Source organism: Citrus sinensis, chromosome 8, assembly GCF_022201045.2.
Source record: "Citrus sinensis cultivar Valencia sweet orange chromosome 8, DVS_A1.0, whole genome shotgun sequence".
In the NCBI taxonomy this organism is placed as follows: domain Eukaryota; kingdom Viridiplantae; phylum Streptophyta; class Magnoliopsida; order Sapindales; family Rutaceae; genus Citrus; species Citrus sinensis.
The window spans coordinates 29226494-29248320 of record NC_068563.1 but is presented as its reverse complement, the minus strand read 5'-3'; the positions used below and the strand labels follow the sequence as shown (position 1 = coordinate 29248320).

The 21827-nt window shown below is 36.2% G+C and overlaps 5 protein-coding genes across 12 annotated transcripts; 3 read left to right on the top strand and 2 right to left on the bottom strand.

Moving 5' to 3' along the window:
• Positions 1-81: 81 nt before the first annotated feature.
• Positions 82-3018, bottom strand: LOC102630488 (uncharacterized). 5 transcript variants are annotated; one of them, XM_006488309.4, is made up of 5 exons: positions 2360-2976; positions 1602-1794; positions 952-984; positions 706-800; positions 82-588 (listed from the first exon to the last, which is right to left on the bottom strand). In XM_006488309.4, exons 1-5 carry the CDS (start codon positions 2711-2713, stop codon positions 361-363), a joined length of 903 nt encoding a protein of 300 aa, XP_006488372.1. In that variant the 5' UTR covers positions 2714-2976; the 3' UTR covers positions 82-360. The 5 variants fall into 5 exon arrangements, 4 of the variants coding, with proteins under 4 accessions (XP_006488372.1, XP_006488373.1, XP_006488374.1 ...); XM_006488310.4 differs by having other exon boundaries at positions 1602-1761; positions 2360-2966; XM_006488311.4 differs by lacking the exon at positions 952-984 and having other exon boundaries at positions 2360-2975.
• Positions 3019-7130: 4112 nt separating this feature from the next.
• Positions 7131-8767, top strand: LOC107178324 (pentatricopeptide repeat-containing protein At4g18520, chloroplastic). The gene is made up of 2 exons (XM_052432813.1): positions 7131-8591; positions 8729-8767. Exons 1-2 carry the CDS (start codon positions 7131-7133, stop codon positions 8765-8767), a joined length of 1500 nt encoding a protein of 499 aa, XP_052288773.1.
• A 4-nt stretch (positions 8768-8771) lies between these two features.
• Positions 8772-9479, top strand: LOC127899425 (pentatricopeptide repeat-containing protein At4g16835, mitochondrial-like). Its single transcript, XM_052432812.1, has one exon. It carries the CDS (start codon positions 8772-8774, stop codon positions 9477-9479), a length of 708 nt encoding a protein of 235 aa, XP_052288772.1.
• Positions 9480-13705: 4226 nt separating this feature from the next.
• LOC102630189 (L-type lectin-domain containing receptor kinase SIT2-like) lies at positions 13706-16169 on the top strand. 3 transcript variants are annotated; one of them, XM_052432008.1, is made up of 2 exons: positions 13706-14331; positions 14461-16169. In XM_052432008.1, exons 1-2 carry the CDS (start codon positions 14241-14243, stop codon positions 15936-15938), a joined length of 1569 nt encoding a protein of 522 aa, XP_052287968.1. In that variant the 5' UTR covers positions 13706-14240; the 3' UTR covers positions 15939-16169. The 3 variants fall into 3 exon arrangements, with proteins under 3 accessions (XP_052287968.1, XP_024958013.1, XP_024958014.1); XM_025102246.2 differs by having other exon boundaries at positions 13708-14331; positions 14432-16169; XM_025102245.2 differs by having other exon boundaries at positions 13706-16169.
• A 1737-nt stretch (positions 16170-17906) lies between these two features.
• LOC127899094 (uncharacterized) lies at positions 17907-21307 on the bottom strand. 2 transcript variants are annotated; one of them, XR_008050948.1, is made up of 3 exons: positions 21075-21187; positions 20969-20985; positions 17907-18044 (listed from the first exon to the last, which is right to left on the bottom strand). XR_008050948.1 is itself a non-coding variant. In XM_052432009.1 (2 exons), the coding sequence occupies exons 1-2, from the start codon at positions 21305-21307 to the stop codon at positions 20835-20837; spliced, it is 384 nt and encodes a 127-aa protein (XP_052287969.1). In that variant the 3' UTR covers positions 20719-20834. The 2 variants fall into 2 exon arrangements, 1 of the variants encoding a protein (XP_052287969.1); XM_052432009.1 differs by lacking the exon at positions 17907-18044 and having other exon boundaries at positions 20719-20985; positions 21075-21307.
• Between the last annotated feature and the right edge of the window lie 520 nt (positions 21308-21827).

The following is a 21827-nucleotide window of genomic DNA, read 5'->3' as shown; positions in this document are numbered from 1 at the left end:
TTTAGGAATCAATCTACTCAATTTAGAAACTAGAACAGATTAAAAGCTACTAGGCTAATATATAATGTAATGTTCTCATGATCAGAAAAACAGCTTGATTTCATAAAGATGCTTTAGACCCTCTATTATCAAAGAATCAGTTGTCCCATATCACAAGTAAATGTTGCTTAGCAGTAGCAGCTGTGCAACCACTAGCTTTCAACTGCATTACCCTCAGATTTTTACAATTACAACTAGTAGAGCCCAGCAATTCCCAACTCGTGGACGATGTCTTTTATCTAAAATCTTTCTAACACGCCCTCATCCTCCATATAATGAAATAAAGAATCAATAGTTCTTACAAAAGTTACATCTTTCTATCTACAAACCTAATTCCTTCTTCAACTTTGCAAGAGTTGCTTCTATGTCATCAATGCTCTCCTCAATGCTGCTACCCTTACCAGCTTCATTTCGCATGCGGCTTTCTGTGTTCTCTGTTGCAGAACTGCTAAAAGGATTGCTTTGTCTAGGCTCCTCATTTGTTTCAGTTTCTGGATCAGTTATATTGAGCTCTTTTTCTAGGAATTCCACAAATTCTTCGCCAACTTCCTGTCAGGAGGAAATTTGATTAGTAAGACTGGCTGTTTCTTGAGCTGGTCCACCACAGGCTACAAGTTTCAATCAAAATTCAAATACTTCATTGTAAGTTTATTAAAATTCAAATACCGCCAATTCCTCCCACAGACTCTTTGGCTTCCCTTGTGAAGAGGCACTTGCTTCCCAATTCTGGAATTCTTCTTGAAGATCTTTGAAAAAGTCCTCTGCAACACCACATTAAGAATTAAAAGCACTGGGAAGACAGATTCTGGGTGCAACATAAAGAGTGTATGAAAATAGAGTCCGGCAAGACATTGGAATTATGCAAGGTAACATTGTGACCATGCTGATGTTTCAAAGAGAGTACAATTCTACCTATTGTTATTTGGACATCCCTCAAAAAATTACCTGCAGCATAAATTGGTTCAAGCATGAGAAAATAAATTGATGAACCTGAAAAGTTTTGTAGACAGAAGAATAAAATAAAAATAAAATGCTTTCTCTTAGCCTTTAGGAATTTGGATGGTCATTCACCCAGGAAGGTCAGGAAAGACAATTTGGAGGATATGCAAGTAACCGTGGAAAGGGGTATAAGCAATCCATGGTACTAATGGTGTATACAAATAAGCACCTGAAACAACCAGATGTAAATTCTGTACTGCAGACAGAGTAGCAGGGCTTTCTTTATAAAATAATTTCCATTCTCTGTACTGGGATTTCTTGGTGTACCATAGATACAACAAAGTAAGAGAACAAAATGTTATTCTATCAAGTAGTAAAATCAGCTCAATGATTGGGAGAAGCTTGATAGATCCATTAGCAAAGTGATTGACTTCAACTAAAGACCTGAATACAATGCCAGCATGCCAGCCAGATACAGTCTCCTCGCTATGTACACGGAGATAGTTCAAGGACAAGCTCACAAAGTAATCAACAGCTAAGCATAAAGGTAGACAGACTACAAACTCGTTAAAACTAGGAAGCCTTCAAGCAAAAATTAAATTTCCAAGCATATAAGTCTTTACCAAATCCGTAAAATTCTTCATCCTGTGCATTTTGGCTTGGGCCAGTGGAGTAGGAAAAATCTGATGTGCGATTTCCAGAGTCATATTTCCTCCAAGACTCAGAATTCAGCAATGTATTGTATGCATGCTTAATCCTCATAAATTTCTCCTCTGCATTTGGCTGTATTCCAAAAATTTGAAAGACAGAAGTTATCTGCAAAAGACCTAATCCCCACTCATTTAAATTGAACAGTGCAAACCCTAAATCAACAATCTCACTTGGGCATCAGATGCATTCAGCTTGTAGACTAATATTTTATTCGAAAACTACAAACTCACCACAAAATTTATCCACTACAGTTTCTGTGATGGTGTACATATAAAGTAAATAGTGGGATTGTGTGATTAATTTTTTTGTGCTCCCCAAACTGAACGCTTTTTGCAGAACGTGAATAAGCAAAATCTTAAATAGGTTTTTGCCAATTCAATAGTACACAAACTCAGGAAATTGAGAATCCACAAAAGAATACATTTGCTAGAGAATATGAGTAAGCAAAAGAGATTGAAGACCCAGATTTTGCCTAAAATCCAACCAAAAAAAAAACTATCTTTTTTCTCCTCTAATTTACAGACCAACCGACCAAAAATTCACCTAACTAGGCAACAGAACACACACTAAAGTACATAAAGTTGAGAACTTAACTACTAAACTCAGAAAGTTCCCAAATTTAAGCTAAATAAACCAAGAATTGAAAACAATAGCTTTATTGGCTAAATACCTCTTTATTAACGTCAGGGTGATACTTCAAAGCAAGTTTCCGATAAGCCCTTTTGATTTCATCAGCAGTCGCAGATGGAGCCACGCCCAAAACCTCGTAAGGGGACTCTCTGCGACTTGCCCTCAAAAGGGTACTAAAATTGCTTCTCCTCTTCTTCTTAAAATTTATAAAAGGCTGCGGACTAACTAAGAGGACACCAAATTCATCACCATAGCTAAATCTGCAACTGGGTATTGTTACTGTGAAGTTTGTTTGTTTCTGAAAGTGAAAAAGAGGAGATTTTGCGAGCAGATGAGGGAGATAGACAAGCGTGTTGTTGTGTGGCGTTGGAGAAAGATAAGTTAATCCATGCATGTTCGTGAAATTAGTAAGTAAAAATTTGGTTAATTGCTTTCGTTATAGCATGGTATGTTGTCTGTGTACGCATGGGATTATAGGCTTTGCTTCTTGTTTTTTATTTGAGATTGAATTTTTGATACCATTGGTTGTGTGCCGTTTTAGGAATTGGCCCTGAAATTTTCGGAGCGACGAGAAGATCATGATCACATCTTACGGGCCATAATCAAGGACCGGACTACATGAACGGCTTCAAATTATTATTCATAAAGACTCCAGATTTTACGTAGTAATACCACCTATTGAGAATAAGCAACGTTAGAATGTTTCACAAAAAAAAAAAAAAAAAAAAAAATTCTGAAGTGAGGGAAGAACTTTTATAATATTACAGATCTCATTCATAACTTCTATTAATATTTAATTTAAGACTACCTAATTTCATAAATACTAACTTTTCTTAACTTCTTAATGTTGGAATTTTAGGATTGAAAATAGCAGGACAAATACAGTAATTACACTATCACAATGTTGCACATACAATGAAGGAAAAGAAAACGGAGAGCAAGTTTTTCGATAATCATATTGTGATATATTCGACCCTTTAAATAGATATAATTCCTAGCGCGCCCTCCTCCCCCCTCGGCGCGTGAGTCAACAATTAATAGATTCACAAAACGAGCTCCCCTCTTGAACTTGGTTTTGTGCATGTGAGCTTCCTTTTTATGGGCTTATTACCACACTATATTTGATTTCTATATATAAACCAACTTATACTCTCTTGTTTAAGTAATCTCGGATATTGATATTTTAAAATACCAACTTAATCTCTAACACTTAACAACAATTTCTACTCAATATTATATACTCAACTATTGTGATAAGAGACAAAAATAGTTTGCTACACACAATAGAGAAAGACGTAAATATAAGTTCAAAACTTCATGCCCCCCCCCCCCCAAAAAAAAAATTTCATCCCTTCAATTTTTGTAATCTATTTAATTATCTCTAACACCCCAATTTTTCCTTGAACTATCAATATTGTTGATATCATAATCCTCTGGTGGTAAAACATAGATATGATTGAAGAGTCTTTGATAATAATTAGTCAATATTACAAATGATCTTGATCATAAATGATATATTATCATCTTTTTGGTATGAGTGGTGATAATAATCTAATTATTATTATATGTCAATATTAATAAGAAAGAGATAGACTGACATATAGATGTGTGTGTATTTTATTTTTGAAAGTTGATTCTTTAATTTTGATATGGGTGGCATATGAAAAAAGGATAAAAATCATAATGAGAATAAAGTTGGGACTAGATGGGGTATATTTAAATAGTAAGATTATTTTAAAATTTTTAATGGCATTAATTGAAAATTAGCGACTAGTGAGGTAAAATGAGAGAATGAAATATCACCACTCCTTAAGGCCATGGAGAGCCGGCGCTTTAAAAACAATCTTTAAAAGTTATAAAAACCGCCATCTCCCGTAGGTCACAAATTTATCATTCATTACAGAATACTTTAACATAACGAAAACAAAACTTCTCTTTGCATGGACATAATTTTGTGAACATTATATTCAATGAGTGGAATCAGTCGTTCCACAAGTAGAACTTAATTGATCATAAATGTACTTTATGTTCCGATCACAAAAATGTAAGAAATAATAAAGCATAAATGAATGGTGTTCAGTGAATTGATTTAAAGAAAAAGGGTAAAACCAGTCGGGTACGTAGTTCCATTGGCAAAAAAAAACCTTCATAGAATGTTAGCATGTCAGTCAATTCTCGTTGCAAACAGGGAGACATTTAAACAAGCTCACAAACTAATCAATGGGTGAACACGGAGGCAGACAGCCTACAAATTAACTAGTTACAACTAAGAAGCTTACAAGCAAAATATGGATTGCCCAAGTATTAATTTCCTTTATTAAAAGTGTAGAATGAATTTTATATTTTTTAAAATATTTTAAAGAACAATATCGAACATGTATTTAATGTTTTCTTTCAAAAAATAAAAAATAAAATTTTAAAACAATATCGAACACAGGCTAAGTTATTGTAAAATTCTTCATATTGGCCATTTTGGCTTCGGCAAGTAGAGTTATACTTTCTCGGAGATTTAGTATTCATCAACGTATGGTATCCATGCTTAATCCTCATCAATTTATCGTGTGCATTTGCCGGTTCTTCCATTAAGTTGTGAAGAAAGATGCAATAAGTTACTGCGAAAGACCTAAAATAAATTCCACAATATGCGAAAATGGAATAACTCAATGTTTCGAATCGTAAACAAAGTCAACAAAATTTGTGATTCCACAACCAAAAAGAAGAAAACAAACAGGCATACAATTGCTATTGAGTAAACCTTCCTCACCATCTATAATTCAATTTCCAAAGAGAGAGCTTAATTAAAATGCTTATAAGTATGCATGTTAAACCTTAAATTGGGGACGCTTTTGAAGTCATTACACAAGATTACATAAAAAATCAAATGCACAAACTAGAAATTATATTTTCTCCAAATTAAAACAATTAGAATTTACTAGTAAACTATTAACCAGGCAAAAATTACATGCACAAAATTACAAATTCATTTGAGAGCTTGCCCGTAAACCCACTTCAAAGTCCTCAAATTTTGATTCAAAAACCAACAGTTAAAACAAGACGGTCAAATAAATTTAGACATCAACTATGAATGCGTAAATAATTACAATCAAGAGCTTTAATTCACTAAATACCTCTTTTATTGACATCAGGGTGATATTTCAATGCAAGTTCCCGACAGGCTCTTTCTATATCGTCTGCAGTTGCCGATAGAGATACGCTTGAAGAGGCTCCCTGTGACTTACCATCATCAAAAGGGTACTAAAATTATTTCTCCCCTTTGTCTTGAATTTTATAAAACATTGTGACCCAAATTCATCATCACCATTGCTAAATTTGCAACTGATTATTGTTATTGCGAAGTTTCTCTGATCCTGAAAGCGAAAACGAGAAGATTTTGAGAAGAGATGAGGGGGATGAACGTGAGTGTGAGTAGTTATTCCATGCACGTTCATGGCATGATATTATATATGTTTGTTTGCATACGCTTGGGCTTATGTTAATTAATTTGATCTTTGAGATTGATACGTGTTAAACTACAATTTAGGTTTAGCTTCTTCATGTAGCTTTTTTCATTTGGTTTAGCATTAGTTATTCATGTCGTATTTTTTTTTTTTGTTTAATTACATGAGACTAATGTTAGATTACAACTCATATTATATGAAATTTACAACTGATATTTACAATCAGATAATTACTGGAACTAGTTTACATTAATTCTTATATAACATTACCCAGATTTCTCTCAAATATTCGAGCAATGTCTACTCCAATCGATGCCCTCACAGTTGAGAGTGCAGAGTTCTGCCCAAAGGCCCAATAGGTGGTCGTACTTTTTTCATTTTTCTATTTTTTCGTATTGTTGTCATATTGTATGAAGAAAGACCGATCACGATCATATCATACATATGACCATAATCAGAACGGTAAGAAATTATTCATAATAATAGTATAACACTTCGGATGTATATATAATATAGTTAGTACTAAATAAGGTGAATATCTACAATGTCTTACACAACGTTTTACCCAACTCTTTCGTCGTTGAATCCTTCTTTCCCAATTCCCATCTTTCTATTTTTGACTATGCCTTCAAATTTTTAGTTATACTTGAAATAAAATCCTAAATTCTATAGTAGACGTATAATATATTATATTATATAAGGAATGATCTATTTTTTACTTAAAATTTTGACACAAATTTTAAGTCATTAATTTCATGTAATTTAATGGTAGATATTGAAAGTCAAAATAGTATTTTATTATACCAATTCATCCATTATTAAGTAATAATGTATGAGATTAATGACTTAAATTTTAAGCTAAAAACTTGAGTTAAAATAAGCAAACTAACGCATAATATAATTTCGTGATACATACATACTAACCTAACAGTTGTTACGAATGAATGAAGCCTTTGCAAATAGGAAAGTTAAGGATTATAATTTTTGAAACGTACACATTATCGCAACACGAACATGATATATGATTAACGGGTTCACCGAAAGCAATCGGCACTTAACAAATTTGACACAACACTTTCAGCAAAAATTGATGTATCCCTCTCAAGATTTACTCAACAAACATTTAGTAGTTTGTGGATTAAACTTGTTGAATTATACTAAAATTTAGGCAGCATAACATTTCCACATAGTAAATATATAATTCAATAAGAAAAGTGTTTCACATAATCTTTCACTTCACTCGATATTCCGTAAAACTCATGACGCCCGCTATCTTCTTCTGCTTCTGCATTGGGCCCATATGTCACAAACTAGTCACCCATTAGAGTCCACTATAGCTTAGCTATCATATCCATGGCTAATCATCCATCTAATCTTTGTTTGATCAACACTTCTTCTTTTGCCTTTCCATACCCTGTAGTAGAACAAGTCAAACCCAAAAAATGTAACCATCGAAAAACGGTTAAAGTTAAGGAACCATTTGCATCTTATTCTGCACGTCAACTGTTTAATAAAAGTCCCAAACGAGCTGGTCTTTCTACTTCTGACCTTATATTTAATGGATATATGAATAGTGAAGAAAAGGGTATCGGTAGAAATGGTTATTCTACGAGAAATGATAGTTTCCCAGATGGTTTCATTGATGATGGGTGTAGTAATAATGTCCCAGTTACTTGTTATTCGTTGGAGAGTTTGTTAGATAAGCAATTCGTAATTAAGGTTTTAAGCTATTGTAGCCGTGAAGAGTGTCTTGAACTTGGAAGAAGATACCATGCTCTGATTACAAAGACTGCGGTTTGTGGGGATCAGTTTGTGACCACCAGCCTTGTCAATATGTATGCTAAATGTGGAGATATTAAAAGCATGGTCGCATTGGTTAAACAAATGCCTTATCTTGATATTGCTTCTTGCAATTGTTTGTTAGCCGGGTATGCCAAGAATGCCTTGTTTGATCAAGCTTTTAGTTTTTTTCTGAAGCTCGATGGTATAGATGTCAGGCCAAACCATTACACGTACGCAACAATGCTGGCAATTTGCGGCAGTCTTTCAGCTATCGACGAAGGGAAACAACTTCATGCTCAAACTATGAAGTTGCAATATTTGTCAAAAACAGCCGTGAGTAATGCACTTTTGACGATGTATATTAAGTGTGGGATGATGGAGGATGCTGAATCTGTGTTTGAGGGTCTTGTGCAGAGGAATGTGATATCTTGGACAGCAATTATTAATGGATTTAAACAGCATGGGGATTATGAGAAGGCTTTACGACTGGTCTGCTTGATGAGAGAGGATGGTATTGATCCAAATGAGTACACTTTTACAGTTGCTCTCGCATCTTGCGCAAGCTTGAGGAATTCTCATATGGGTTATATGTTTCATGCTCAAGTTATAAAAAGGGGAATGGCCTTAGGTGATTTTGTGGGAACGGCCATTGTGGACATGTACTCAGGACTTGGGGAAATATGGGAAGCAAAGAAGCAGCTCAAAGAGATGGGAAAATCGGCATCTAGTGTTTCATGGAATGCACAAATAGCAGGGTTTTTCCGTAACCAGAAAACCGAGGAGGCTATAGAAGCTTTCAGTCAAATGGTCCGGAATGATGCAGCATGTGATGAGTTTACTTATTCCTCTATTTTGAAAGCTTGTTCGTTGTTGCCATCACTTGCAACTTGTGAGCAGATACATTCTCGGATTGTGAAATCTAAGTTTGAATCAAATGTGCATGTGGGAAGCTCATTGATAGAAGCTTATAATAAATGTGGAAGTTGGGAAGATGCAGAGAGGGTTTTTAGTCAGCTGACGGCAGCAGATGTGGTATCTTGGAATTCGATGATCAAAGCTTACTCGCAAAATGGTCGTGCACGAAAGGCTATAATCTTGTTTGAAAAGATGGTTGTGGAAGGAATTAGGCCTACCAATTCTACTTTCCTAGCAGTTCTTTCTGCATGTAGCCACTCTGGCTTAGTTCAGGATGGCCAGAAAGTATTTGAATCCATGGTGAAAGAGTATGGTATCCTACCAGAAGAGGCACACTATAGTTGCATGGTTGACCTGCTGGGAAGAGCTGGGAAACTAGAAATTGCACTAATTTTCATAAGTAACTTGCCCATCAAACCTACTGCTCCAATATGGAGACCTTTATTTGCAGCTTGCCGGTGCCACAGTGACCTTAAAATGGCAGAATTTATCAGCAAGCAAATATTAGAACTAGATCCAGATGATGCAACTGTTTATGTTACACTCTCAAATATGTATGCTGAAGCTGGGCTACAAGCTGATGCAGAGGAACAAAGGAAGCTGATGAAAATGAAGGAGATTTCAAAGGAACCGGGATGTAGCTGGATAGAAGTATACAACAAGATTTACAGATTCTTTTCACAGAATAAATCACACTCTGAAATGCCAAAAGTATATGAGAAATTGAAGCAACTAATGCAACAAATAGAAGACATTGGACATACCGACAATGAAAAGGAGGATAGGGTTTTATATCACAGTGAAAGACTCGCAGTTGGTTTTGGCCTTATAAGCCTGCCAGCCAAAAAACAAATTCGAGTGTTCAAGAACCTTAGAGTATGCATAGATTGCCATTCTTTTATGAAACATATATCTAAAATTATTGACAAAGATATAGTACTACGCGATAATTATCGCTTCCATCACTTTCACCATGGTTCTTGTTCATGTGGAGATTACTGGTAGTAATATAATTCTTTTGATAAAGTGTTCCATTGCTGCTTGCTGGCTCTCTATGTACCTCAAATTAATTAGCTAGGTTCCTGTTTAGTTTTGTTTTCCATGAATGAGTATTGTCCAGTGGAGACAGTTATTTTCCCTTATCAGGCTAGTTATTTTCCTTATCAGGCTCTTGCTTCTGTAGTTTATCTAATGCTCTAGTTGATTGACGTCTCTTTAAAAAATTGGGAAATTTTATTTCTGAAAATTTTTAAGATTATTAAACCAGGCTACTTGATTTTTTTTTTTTCGGGGGAAATTTCTACAATGGCTGCAGCTCTTAGATCACATCATGTTTATTCTTTAATTTGTGGTGTATCTTTGATCTCCTCGGTCTTGGCTCAAAATGTAGACTGGTTCATCTTAAATCGCTTCAATGCAAACTGTTGATGCTGAAATCTGCTTGCCTCTTGACCAACCAGATTCTTTCACCAACGTTTGTGTTATCTACTGTTGCTCGTTTACTGGGATTGGAATCGTCCTCCTTTCTCTCAATAGACCTGCACTCACTAAAAATGGATCAGAGACGCCAGTGGTTTTGCCGGCATAAACCCTCCGATTCCTAAGTTAGCACAAGGTGTTTACGGGAAAACAGTGTAATTTGGATTCCAGAAGTTTATTAAAAATTTGTAAGGAAATGGCATGGTTGCAATTTGGCAGCGTTTTCCCTCTCTCTTTTTTTCTATCCCTTTCTTCATCGATTTCTTCTTCTTTTATAGCCGCTGTCCCCACGTTCCCATTTGCCCTTCACCCCACCTTTTTCGGGTAGTGGCAGCCCCTCCCGGAACTCTAATCGCTGCATTATGGGCAAATGTGGGATCTCGCATCTCCCGCAACGGTTCTGGGAACAGCGCAACTACCGCGATTCTGTGGGATCGTGTTCCCGCTTTTTTGGGGGACGGGTACCGGCTCGGTATATACCTCTGGTTGGTAATCGCCTATGATCGGTTCATGCTTGTCCCCGTGTTCTGCTCGTACTATTTGGCCGAGGTGATCCATGCTGGGGTGGAGATTAGTAGCATGGCCGACCTGGTGCTTTTATTTACTTAACACAAACAATGCAGACTTGAACCTGGGTGGAAGAGCATATATCCAATCTAGGATTTACTCAGATGTTATGATGCAACCCTGCATTTAATTATTCAAAGTAACGTGAAGAATACGGCGCTTAAAATGATTGACATTTTCTGCTTCCGCTCTATCATCTTAAATATTCAACTCACTTTGAGACATACATTCATGCTTTGTTTATTTTTTTAAGGGAAATTATTAGTTATATATATTTAAATGACACTCGTATCAAACGTGTGTGAACACTTTTCAAATGTATCATTCGTATACCCTAAGTTGACAAAATACTTTTACCGTCTACCAATCCGTTAACTTATGTTTGCAAGCGCTGACATCATAAGGGTAATCTAGTCTTTTAAGATTGACGAAACTTTGATTAAAAAAACGACATGTCATCCTATTTACCTAGTAAAAAATGACATGTCATATGATATATATTAATAAAAATGACATGTCATCCTATTTATCGGATAATTATTAATAATTACTAAAAAAACTTTTATAATCGAATCTACTCCTCCAAAATTTAACCTAAATTTTTGAAAATCTACTCCTCTAAGCTCAAACTGAAAATTTTTGTGGTATAATATGTATAATTGTAAATAATATGTTGTTAATAAATTTTTATGGTATAATATAGATATTTTTTAGGATAATTGTTAATAATATGTACCATTAATAATTCATTTTTTAATCAAAAAATGAATTGTTAAAAACAAAATTAAAAAAATTGTGTATTGAAAATTTAAGTTAATTTTTGGGTAAATTTATTTTTTTACCTCATTTTGAGTTTTAAGGGTAAAATAGTCAATTTGCCATAATTATGTTAACTTTTTAAAAGAAGTTAACGGATTGGTGGACGACAGAAGTGTTTTTGTCAACTTAGAGTATACGAGTGATACACTTGAAAAATATTCACACACGTTTGATACGGGTGTCATTTAAGGATATATGACTGATAATTTCCCTTTTTTTAAAGCGAGAATGAGGAGCGTAAATTATTTTCATTTCAGTGTTTACTTCAACAACTTAAGAGAGGATTGAGAATCTCACTTTATGGATCCCATCTATTTTTGGGGTGGGGGAGTGGGAGTGGGACTCTCTATTTTCTACTTTTTTAAAATTTAATTTAATATTTAATATTTAATAAAATAATATTATATTTATTTGAATAATATTATTATATTTAACTAAATAATAATTTGCATTGATTCTAAGTTAAAATTACTTAAAATAATATTATTATATTAATAGAGAATTAATAAATATTACTATATGCTATCTTCATTTGAAAATATAATATTATTATATTTATTTAAAAAATAGTACTATATTGATTTAATATTAATATTTAATAATAATAAATAATTTATTCCATGAAAATATTAATTTTGCACTAAATAATATTATATTATTATTTTATATAATAATAAGTTTAATTTAATGTAATTATATTAAATTTAAACTATATTAAATTTATTTTATATATTTATATTAAATTTATTTAATATAATTATATAAAATAAAATAGTGTTTCATTTTATATTTACCCTTCTTTTTTACCCTCCTTTTATTAAATTTACTATAATTATATTTAATAAATATTTAAATATTATTATTATTATATTTAACTAAATAATAACTTGATTTGATTATAAGTTTAAATTACTTAAAAATAATAATATTATATTAATAGAGAATTAATAATATTACTATATACTATCTTTATTTGAAAATATAATATTATTATATTTATTTAAAAATAATATTTAATAATAATAAATAGTTTATTCTAAGAAAATATTAATTTCGTACTATGTTAATAGTAAAAATATTTCATTTATATTGTCCTTATCAATAATTTTTAATTTATAAAATTAAAATTAAAATTAATAAAAAATTGTGATGTACATAATTAAGAATATTAATAATTATTATAAATTCACAAGTATAATAAAATAAATATATTTTTTATTAACTTTGTAATTAAAAACTATAATTTTTTAAATAATTTACTCTCAATCCAAGACAAAATAAACACATAAATTGAATTCTAATCTCCATTCCATACTTCCATTTCGGTGTAAGTAAAAAACTTAGGTGGCGTTTGTTTTTTTATCTGAAATCTGAATAGACCTAAATTAGTCTGAATTCTGAATAGGTCTGAATGTCTGAATCTGAATAATATGTTTGTTTTTTCGTCTAAATCTCGGAAAATAAGCATTAAGTTGTTTGTTTTTTTCAACTTAAAAAGCTGAAAATATGTACTTTTACATTTATATCCTTATTAAATTTGAATGTCAAATAAATAATATATTAAATACCATAATATTTTAACATTTATAAGTAAAATTATATTCAAGTGAATACATAATTATTTTGGAATTTTAATATATAAAATACCATAAATTTCAAATTTTATCGTATATAATATAAGAAAGAAAAAATAGGAATATTTTTATGTGGGGTAAATATCTATGGGTGAGTTTTGGGATAGACATGAAAAATAAATTATAAAACATGGATATTTTTGACATTAGCAAGTAATTTGCTTAATTCAGATTTCTCCATTAAGTAAAAAATAAAAAAAATTAGCTTATTTTATTAAGTCAAAATTATCTAAAAAATCTCATTAAGTTATAAAAACAAACAGCTCTAATTAACTTAATTAATTAAGTTAAGTCACTTTAAGTCATTAAGTTAAAAAACAAACGCCACCTTACTCCCACTCCTATTACACACTCCCAATTCTAATTTATTATTTTAATAAATTTAATTTATAAAATAACATACTAATATTATTTAAATAAATATAATATTATTTATTTTATTTTATTAAATTTAATAAAATAAGTATGTTTATTTTTTTAATAAATATAATTTATAATATAATATAATAATATTATTTAAATAAATATAATATTATTTATTTTATTTTAATAAATATACTAGTTTATTAAATATTATTTATTTTATTTTAAATATAAAAATAAAAAAAATATGGGAGAGTGGATTAAATTGAGCACACAGAGTGAGATTTCCACTCTCCTTTAAAAATTACAAATAAACACTGAAGTAACACAAATCAACACTTTCTACTCCCTCTTCCAAAAGTAAACTCTACGTTAAAAAAATCCCACTTCCAAAAGTAAACTCTACATTAAAAAAAAAAAAAAAGTAAACGCTACCTCAGTTTATCCTCATCTTGTTTGAATAAATAACTCTTTTGAGTCTTTCTCACATTCAGTGTGATGACAGTAACTCTGAAATTGATATTACAGTCTTTTAAGTTTCAGCAACAAAGCGTATCTCCAGTGTAACAAAATTTCATTTCCTCAAATGGGTGCAGCTCCAAGATCGTTTTGCTTTTGTGTGCTTTTATGCGCATCCTTCATTTTCTCGGCCTTGGCCCAAGATGTAAACCAGTTCATCTATCACGGCTTCAATGAAGATGCTCAACTGCAAAGAGATGGACTCGCGTCAGTGCACAGCAATGGTCTATTGCAGCTAACTAACACTGTCAGCCCGCAACAAGAAGGCCATGCTTTCTACCGATTACCAATAAAATTCAACACATCTTCCTCTGAATCTCTATCATTTTCCTCCAACTTTGTATTTGCCATCGTTCCAGAATTGCTTTCCTTTAGTGGGTAGGGCATGGCTTTTGTTATCTCGCCGTCTAAGGACCTCGGAAAAGCAGAAGCTTCTCCAAGTGAATACTTGGGACTCTTCAACGCTTCAAACAATGGTCAGTCTACAAACCATATATTGGCAATTGAGCTTGATACTGTTCAAAATTTAGATTTTGATGATATAGATGATAACCATGTGGGAATCGATGTCAACAGCCTGATATCTCATGAATCTGCTCCGGCAGCTTACTTTTCTGATAGAGAAGGGATGAACAAAACATTGGAGCTCATAATTGGAGATCCAATTCAAATATGGATAAGCTATGATGGAGCTGAAAAGTTGCTCAATGTAACATTAGCTCCGATGTCAATCCCAAAGCCAACCAAGCCTCTTTTGTCAAGAGCAATAAATCTTTCTCACATTCTTTTGGAAACCATGTACGTTGGTTTCTCTGCATCAACTGGCAGCCTTAAAAGTAGCCATTACGTTCTCGGGTGGAGCTTCAACAGAAGTGGGCCAGCACTAAACCTTGATATTTCATCTCTCCCTCGACTTCCCCATCTTCCTCGACCACGCGCAAAAGCAAATGACAAACCACAACTAAAACTGGTAATTTCTGTTTCACTTATAGCCATATTAGTTGTGCTGATAACCATAGGTGCAGCTGTCTACATTGTGAGGAACAAAAGGTATGAAGAAGTGTATGAGGACTGGGAAAGAGAATACGGTCCCCAAAGATTCACATATAAGGATCTCTATAAAGCAACTAAAGGATTCAAAGACAAAGATGTTATTGGAAGAGGAGGTTTTGGAAAGGTTTATAGGGGAGTTCTTGCTTCTAATGTGCAAATCGCTGTCAAGAAAGTTTCTCATGATTCGAAGCAGGGGATAAAGGAATTTGTAGCTGAGCTTGTAAGCATGGGAAGGCTAAGGCATAGAAACTTGGTGAAACTCCGTGGTTATTGCAGGCGAAAGGGAGAATTTTTGTTGGTCTATGATTATATGCCTAATGGGAGCCTCGACAAAATCTTACATACCAATATCAAACCCTGCCTTAATTGGTATCAGCGGTTTCGAATTATCAGAGGAGTAGCTTCTGGCCTCCTTTACCTCCATGAAGACTGGGAACAAGTTGTTCTCCATAGAGACATAAAACCAGCAAATGTTCTTTTAGATGCTGATTTAAATGGAAAGCTAGGAGATTTTGGCCTTGCCAGGTTATATGATCATGACACAATTCCACAAACTACTAAGCTGGTAGGAACTTTTGGGTATATGGATCCAGAGCTGATGAGAACTGGGAAGGCAAGTACTAGCACAGATGTATACGCATTTGGGGTTTTTATGCTTGAGGTGGCTAGTGGAAGGAGGCCTGTAGAGCAACAAGGATCAATGGAAACGGTAAATTTGGTAGACTGGGTCTGTGATTACTGGAAGAAAGGGGCTATTCTTGATGCCAGTGATTCAAGACTGGAGGGCACTTATGAGGAAAAGCAAATGGAGTTGGTTCTGAAACTTGGCCTGTTTTGTTCACACCCGAAGCCAGAAGCTAGGCCTAACATGAGGCAAGTGATGCAGTATCTGGATGGTGATGCTACATTGCCAGATATACCACCTGATAGCACTGTTATTGCTCCATTTTCGGCGAGTAATGATGCGTTTTCCGGAAATAGTTCTGCCACAATGTCTACCATTGATTCAATCCTCACAGTTGGCCGCTGAACCAACAATTTTTCAAAATTTGCCAAGAGTATGATGGGGAAAATTCCTGTAACTATATGAGGCGTTGTACTGTATTCTAAGATAATAATTCATAATAAACAAAAGCAATCAAACTCATTCTGCTTTGATATCAAAGCCAGGACCCAATCCCAGTTGGCATTTTCTGTAACTCTCTACAAGACGCTATGGAACAACGTAATTAAGAAGGCTTTTATTGGGTTATCTAAATTATGCAATTTGTCAGTCATGGTTAACGATTATGTATGACTTGTCGTATAGTTTATTTCACAAAAAATGACCTATCGGTCATGCCTATTTCCTAGTTCCACAATTGATTCAATGCTCGCATTTGGCCGATAAATCAACAATATAATTGTGCTTTGGAAGTAGTTATGTTTCTTTGTTTCTTGTAAATCGAGATTTTTTAAAATTGATGCCACTTGTCTTGCACTTGAAGTATTGGAGAAAAAATATTGTCGGGTATGATAATTTGGTTTTTTTTTTGTACTTGTATACATCGAGTTGAAGACACAGACACTTGAAAGAAAATCAAACACATTTACAGCAAGTAACAGAAACAGTTGATTTATCATGTTCTTTGCAGTAGTGTAGTGCTGGTGACAAAGCATCAAAAGTGTACCATCAGCTCAGCAGTCCATGCCAATTGTTTCAATTTGTTGTTTCAAGTAAAGGCCTATCGAAATCGACGATAGCTCCTCTTTTCCAGTAATTCTATCCAAAGCATTACAGTATCAGAAAAATATGCTGCTGGAGTGGAGCAGATTCATATCAATTCCTATTCCCACATGGTTTTTATACATGTCATACAGAAGATTCCCAAGTATGCAGCTGCCATAGCTTTAAACTCCTTGGATGGTGAGATGAAGAAAGCTATACCGTCACCGTCACCAAAAGAGTTGCTAACTTTTGCAAGAATAGCAATTCCAAAATTTGTTGAGAATGAGTGAATGGCTTGCACGTTAAATTGTTTTGCACTTCACATTACGCACAGGTTTGGTAGTTGAGCATGTGGAGATTACTGGTAATTATATGATGTTTTGATGCACTCATCCATTGTTTTGGTTTCAATAAATGTTTTGGCTGGTGCACAGAATCTGCTGGGCATGCTTATCCATTAGTTAACTAGCTAGAATTGAATTTCATTTTTTAGCCCAAATAATTAAATAAATTGAAACAACATTCCTTGTCGATGGTTTTGGATTTGCCAAGACTCTGGCGTTCAGTATTCCTTATTGAATGAGAAAGCCACATGCCACCTGTGATTCAAGGACAATGACTAGTTAACATTGACTCCAACAATTCTAAAAGATATTATCATTGCTTCAATTATTAGCTTCTTCATTGACCTTCTTGTTGATTTATCACTGCAATAATTAACTATTCATAATCCATCATCTGAATATTCGTATTGAAAGCAAAAACACACACACACACATATATTCAATGCACCCTCTTATTAAATTATCTTCTAGTTGTGTTCAAAATGGAGACAGTTATTTTCCCTTATCAGGCTCTTGCTTCTTTAGTTTATCTAATGCTCTAGTTGATTGACGTCTCTTTAAAAAACTGGGAAATTTTGTTTATGAGATTTTAAGATTATTAAAGCAGGCTACTTGAATTTTTTTTGGGGGAATTTTCTACAATGGCTGCAGCTCTTATATCACATTATGTTTATTCTATACTTTGTGGTGTACCTTTGATCTCCTTGGTCTTGGCTCAAGATGTAGAGTGTGTTTGAGGGAAATACTCCGACGAGACCAGACGTGATGGGCAGATGTTTGGTAGCAAAAGTCTGCGAACAGGTGTGTCCTGTAAGAGCCAGGGAGCAGGGGAACAGGGGCAGGAATATCCTGCTCATCCACGAGCACGTCATCCGCGAGGCCAATTTCCTGTAAGAAGCATAAAGCCATTCCTGCTGTATTCTTGCTAAGGGTTGATTCGAGGAGACCCGGTCAACGACAGTTGGCGAGGCATGCTCTCCAGCCCGAGAATCTAGGCACGAAGGCCACGCAACCACCCACGACTACGGAAATGGGGAATCCACGTTCGAGAGGTGGGAGGATAACGGGCGTAGACTGCGGAAAACTGAGATTCAGAGGAAGCCTATAAAAAAGTAGCCAACGAAGGTAAAAAGGTTAGCAATTTTGAGATTAGAAGAGAGATAAAAGCAATTCTAAAGAAGAGAAAACTACCCAAAAGCCATAAGATCTGAAGCAAGCGTTCCCCGAACCTTCATATCTGACTTGAGCGTCGGAGGGTTTGCGCCGGGAAAACAACCGGCGTACTCTGACTTGTCTGTGTGTGCAGGAACCTCTGGAGAAGAAGCTTTACGAGGAGAGATCCTGGTCGTGGTGAAGTTGATTGAGCAGAGACCCTGGTAGTAGAACGAGGACAACCAGAATCTCGCATCAACACTTTGGCGCCGTCTGTGGGGAGCTGAGCAAAAAACTTCTGTTGATAGCAAGAAGAGAAGGGAAGTAACTGAAAAGCAATGGAGGCAGGAGGAAGTAGTGCACAAGGGGATGATATGAGGCTTAACGATTCCGTGACACTGAGGGAGATAGCCTGTGAAGCACGGGAAAAAGCCATGTTCGACCGGATGGAACGGATGGAAAAACAGATGGAGTCCTTGACAACCATTCTGCATGAGCGGCGGAGCGAACGAAGGGTAACCCAGGAAGAAAGGGTGAGAGGAGGTGGAGTGGTACCAGATCCCGGTAGTACGAGGAGAAGTCAAACCACCGGGAGACTTGGTGGTGAGAGAGGTAACATACCCCTACGGGGAGAATTCCATAGAGAGGAAGAGCAGTCCCCGGCAAGGCAGATTTTTGACGAGGACAACGGGGTGGCGAATGCAGAGGAAACAGTGCTGTCCAACCACTATCTGGCTCTGAAGTACCGGGTAAATGAGGTAGTTGGAGTGGTACGAGGAGACCAGAGGATCGCAAGAAGCTGCTACTCCTCGGCAGCAAGGAAAGCAATGCAGATAACATCCCTCGATACCCGAGTGGAAAACAAGAAGGGCCATATAGAGTCAAGCAGATGGTGGGACCCGGAGCTTACAAGCTGGTTCGCACGGACGGCCACGAGGTGAAACGCCCATGGAACGCAGCACACCTCCGAAAATACTTCCAGTAAGACTTGTTCACATTTTAAAGCAATTTCTGCTCGTGCTCTTTATCTTTTATTTTTATGTTTTACGTCAAAGCAAGTTCATGTAAAATCAAAACCTGCAATTGATAGAATGTCGAGGAAATTCAGTCACTGGGAACCAAAAAAATTTCTAAGGCATGCAAAGGCTCGTCAAGTCTCAAAGCCTGTTTATGGCGAGACAGAAGCCAAGCATGCCAAGAGCTGCTCGGCCACGAGAAGGCTAGCAGAATCCCAAGCTTTGAAGAAATCATCTAAGGCATGCAAAGGCTCGTCAAGTCTCAAAGCCTGTTTATGGCGAGACAGAAGCCAAGCATGCCAGGATCTGCTCGGCCACGAGAAGGCTAATAGAATCCCAAGCTTTGAAGAAATCATCTAAGGCATGCAAAGACTCATCAAGTCTCAAAGCCTGTTTATGGCGAGACAGAAGTCAAGCATGCCAGGATCTGCTCGGCCACGAGAAGGCTAGCAGAATCCCAAGCTTTGAAGAAATCATCCAAGGCATGCAAAGGCTCACCAAGTCTCAAAGCCTGTTTTATGGCGAGACAGAAGCCAAGCATGCCAGGATCTGCTCGGCCACGAGAAGGCTAGCAGAATCCCAAGCTTTGAAAAAATCATCCAAGGCATGCAAAGGCTCACCAAGTCTCAAAGCCTGTTTTATGGCGAGACAGAAGCCAAGCATGCCAGGATCTGCTCGGCCACGAGAAGGCTAGCAGAATCCCAAGCTTTGAAAAAATCATCTAAGGCATGCAAAGGCTCGACAAGTCTCAAAGCCTGTTTATGGCGAGACAAAAGCCAAGCATGCTAGGATCTGCTCGGCCACGAGAAGGCTAGCAGAATCCCCAAGCATCGAAGAAGTCACTAAGGCATGCAATGGCTCACCAAGTCTCAAAGCCTATTTTATGGCGAGACAGAAGCCAAGCATGCCAGGATCTGCTCGGCCACAAGAAGGCGAGCAGAATCCCAAGCATTGAAGAATTTACTAAGGCATGCAAAGGCTCACCAAGTCTCAAAGCCTGTTTTATGGTGAGACAGAAGCCAAGCATGCCAGGATCTGCTCGACCACGAGAAGGCGAGCAGAATCCCAAGCATTGAAGAATTTACTAAGGCATGCAAAGGCTCATCAAGTCTCAAAGCCTGTTTTATGGCGAGACAGAAGCCAAGCATGCCAGGATCTGCTCGACCACGCGAAGGCGAGCAGACTCCAAAGCATTCGAAAAATTTTTCAAGGCATGCAAAGGCTCACCAAGTCTCAAAGCCTGTTTATGGCGAGACCAGAAGCCAAGCGTGCCAGGATCTGCTCGACCACGAGAAGGCGAGCAGAATCCCAAGCATTGAAGAATTTACTAGTGCATGCAAAGGCTCACCAAGTCTCAAAGCCTGTTTATGGCGAGACCAGAAGCCAGGCGTGCTAGGATCTGCTCGACCAAGCGAAGGCGAGTAGACCATTAAAGTTTCCAGTCTTGATTCGTTTCACTCTCAACACTAGAAACTGGGGGACCGGTGTTTGAGGAAAATACTCCGACGAGACCAGACGTGATGGGCAGATGTTTGGTGGCAGAAGTCTGCGAGCAGGTGTGTCCTGTAAGAGCCAGGGAGCATGGGAACAGGGGCAGGAATATCCTGCTCATCCACGAGCACGTCATCCGCGAGGCCAATTTCCTGTAAGAAGCATAAAGCCATTCCTGCTGTATTCTTGCTAAGGGTTGATTCGAGGAGACCCGGTCAACGACAGTTGGCGAGGCATGCTCTCCAGCCCGAGAATCTAGGCACGAAGGCCACGCAACCACCCACGACTACGGAAATGGGGAATTCACGTTCGAGAGGTGGGAGGATAACGGGCGTAGACTGCGAAAAACTGGGATTCAGAGGAAGCCTATAAAAAGGTAGCCAACGAAGGTAAAAAGGTTAGCAATTTTGAGATTAGAAGAGAGATAAAAGCAATTCTAAAGAAGAGAAAACTACCCAAAAGCCATAAGATCTGAGGCAAGCGTTCCCCGAACCTTCATATCTGACTTGAGCGTCGGAGGGTTTGCGCCGGGAAAACAACCGGGGTACTCTGACCTGTTTGTGTGCGCAGGAACCTCTAGAGAAGAAGCTTTACGAGGAGAGATCCTGGTCGTGGTGAAGTTGATCGAGCAGAGACCCTGGTCGTAGAACGAGGACAACCAGAATCTCGCATCAACAGAGTGGTTCATCTTAAATCGCTTCAGTGCAAATGATGGGATTTATTCAGCACATCTTCCTCCCAATCTATTTCTTTAATTCTCCTCAAATTTTGCATTTGCCATTAATCCAAATATTACCAGTTCTGGCGCCCACGGATGGCTATCAGAGCTGATTATTTAGGACTCAAACAATGGCCGCTCTACTGTTAAGAACAGGGTTTGACCACGTGGTGAACAGTAATACGATTTGACCACGCAGTATGAATAGTAACACGGCATGAATAGTGACACGGTTTGATCAGTACTATCCATTTAGTTATAAATAAGAGAGCATTTCATAAGTTTTATCATCCCAAATAATACATTTCCTCTTGTATTTAGAGAGAATTTGAGAGTTGAATATAATTATTCTTAAATTGAGAGTTTTAGGTGTATTTGGGACTTGGGTGAGAGAAAATTATTTCTGATAGTGTAGTTGTAATAATTTTCTATATAGTGAGTATTTTTCTTTAGTTGTCTTTTTGACAACGGCCGTAGTTTTTCTCCGGAT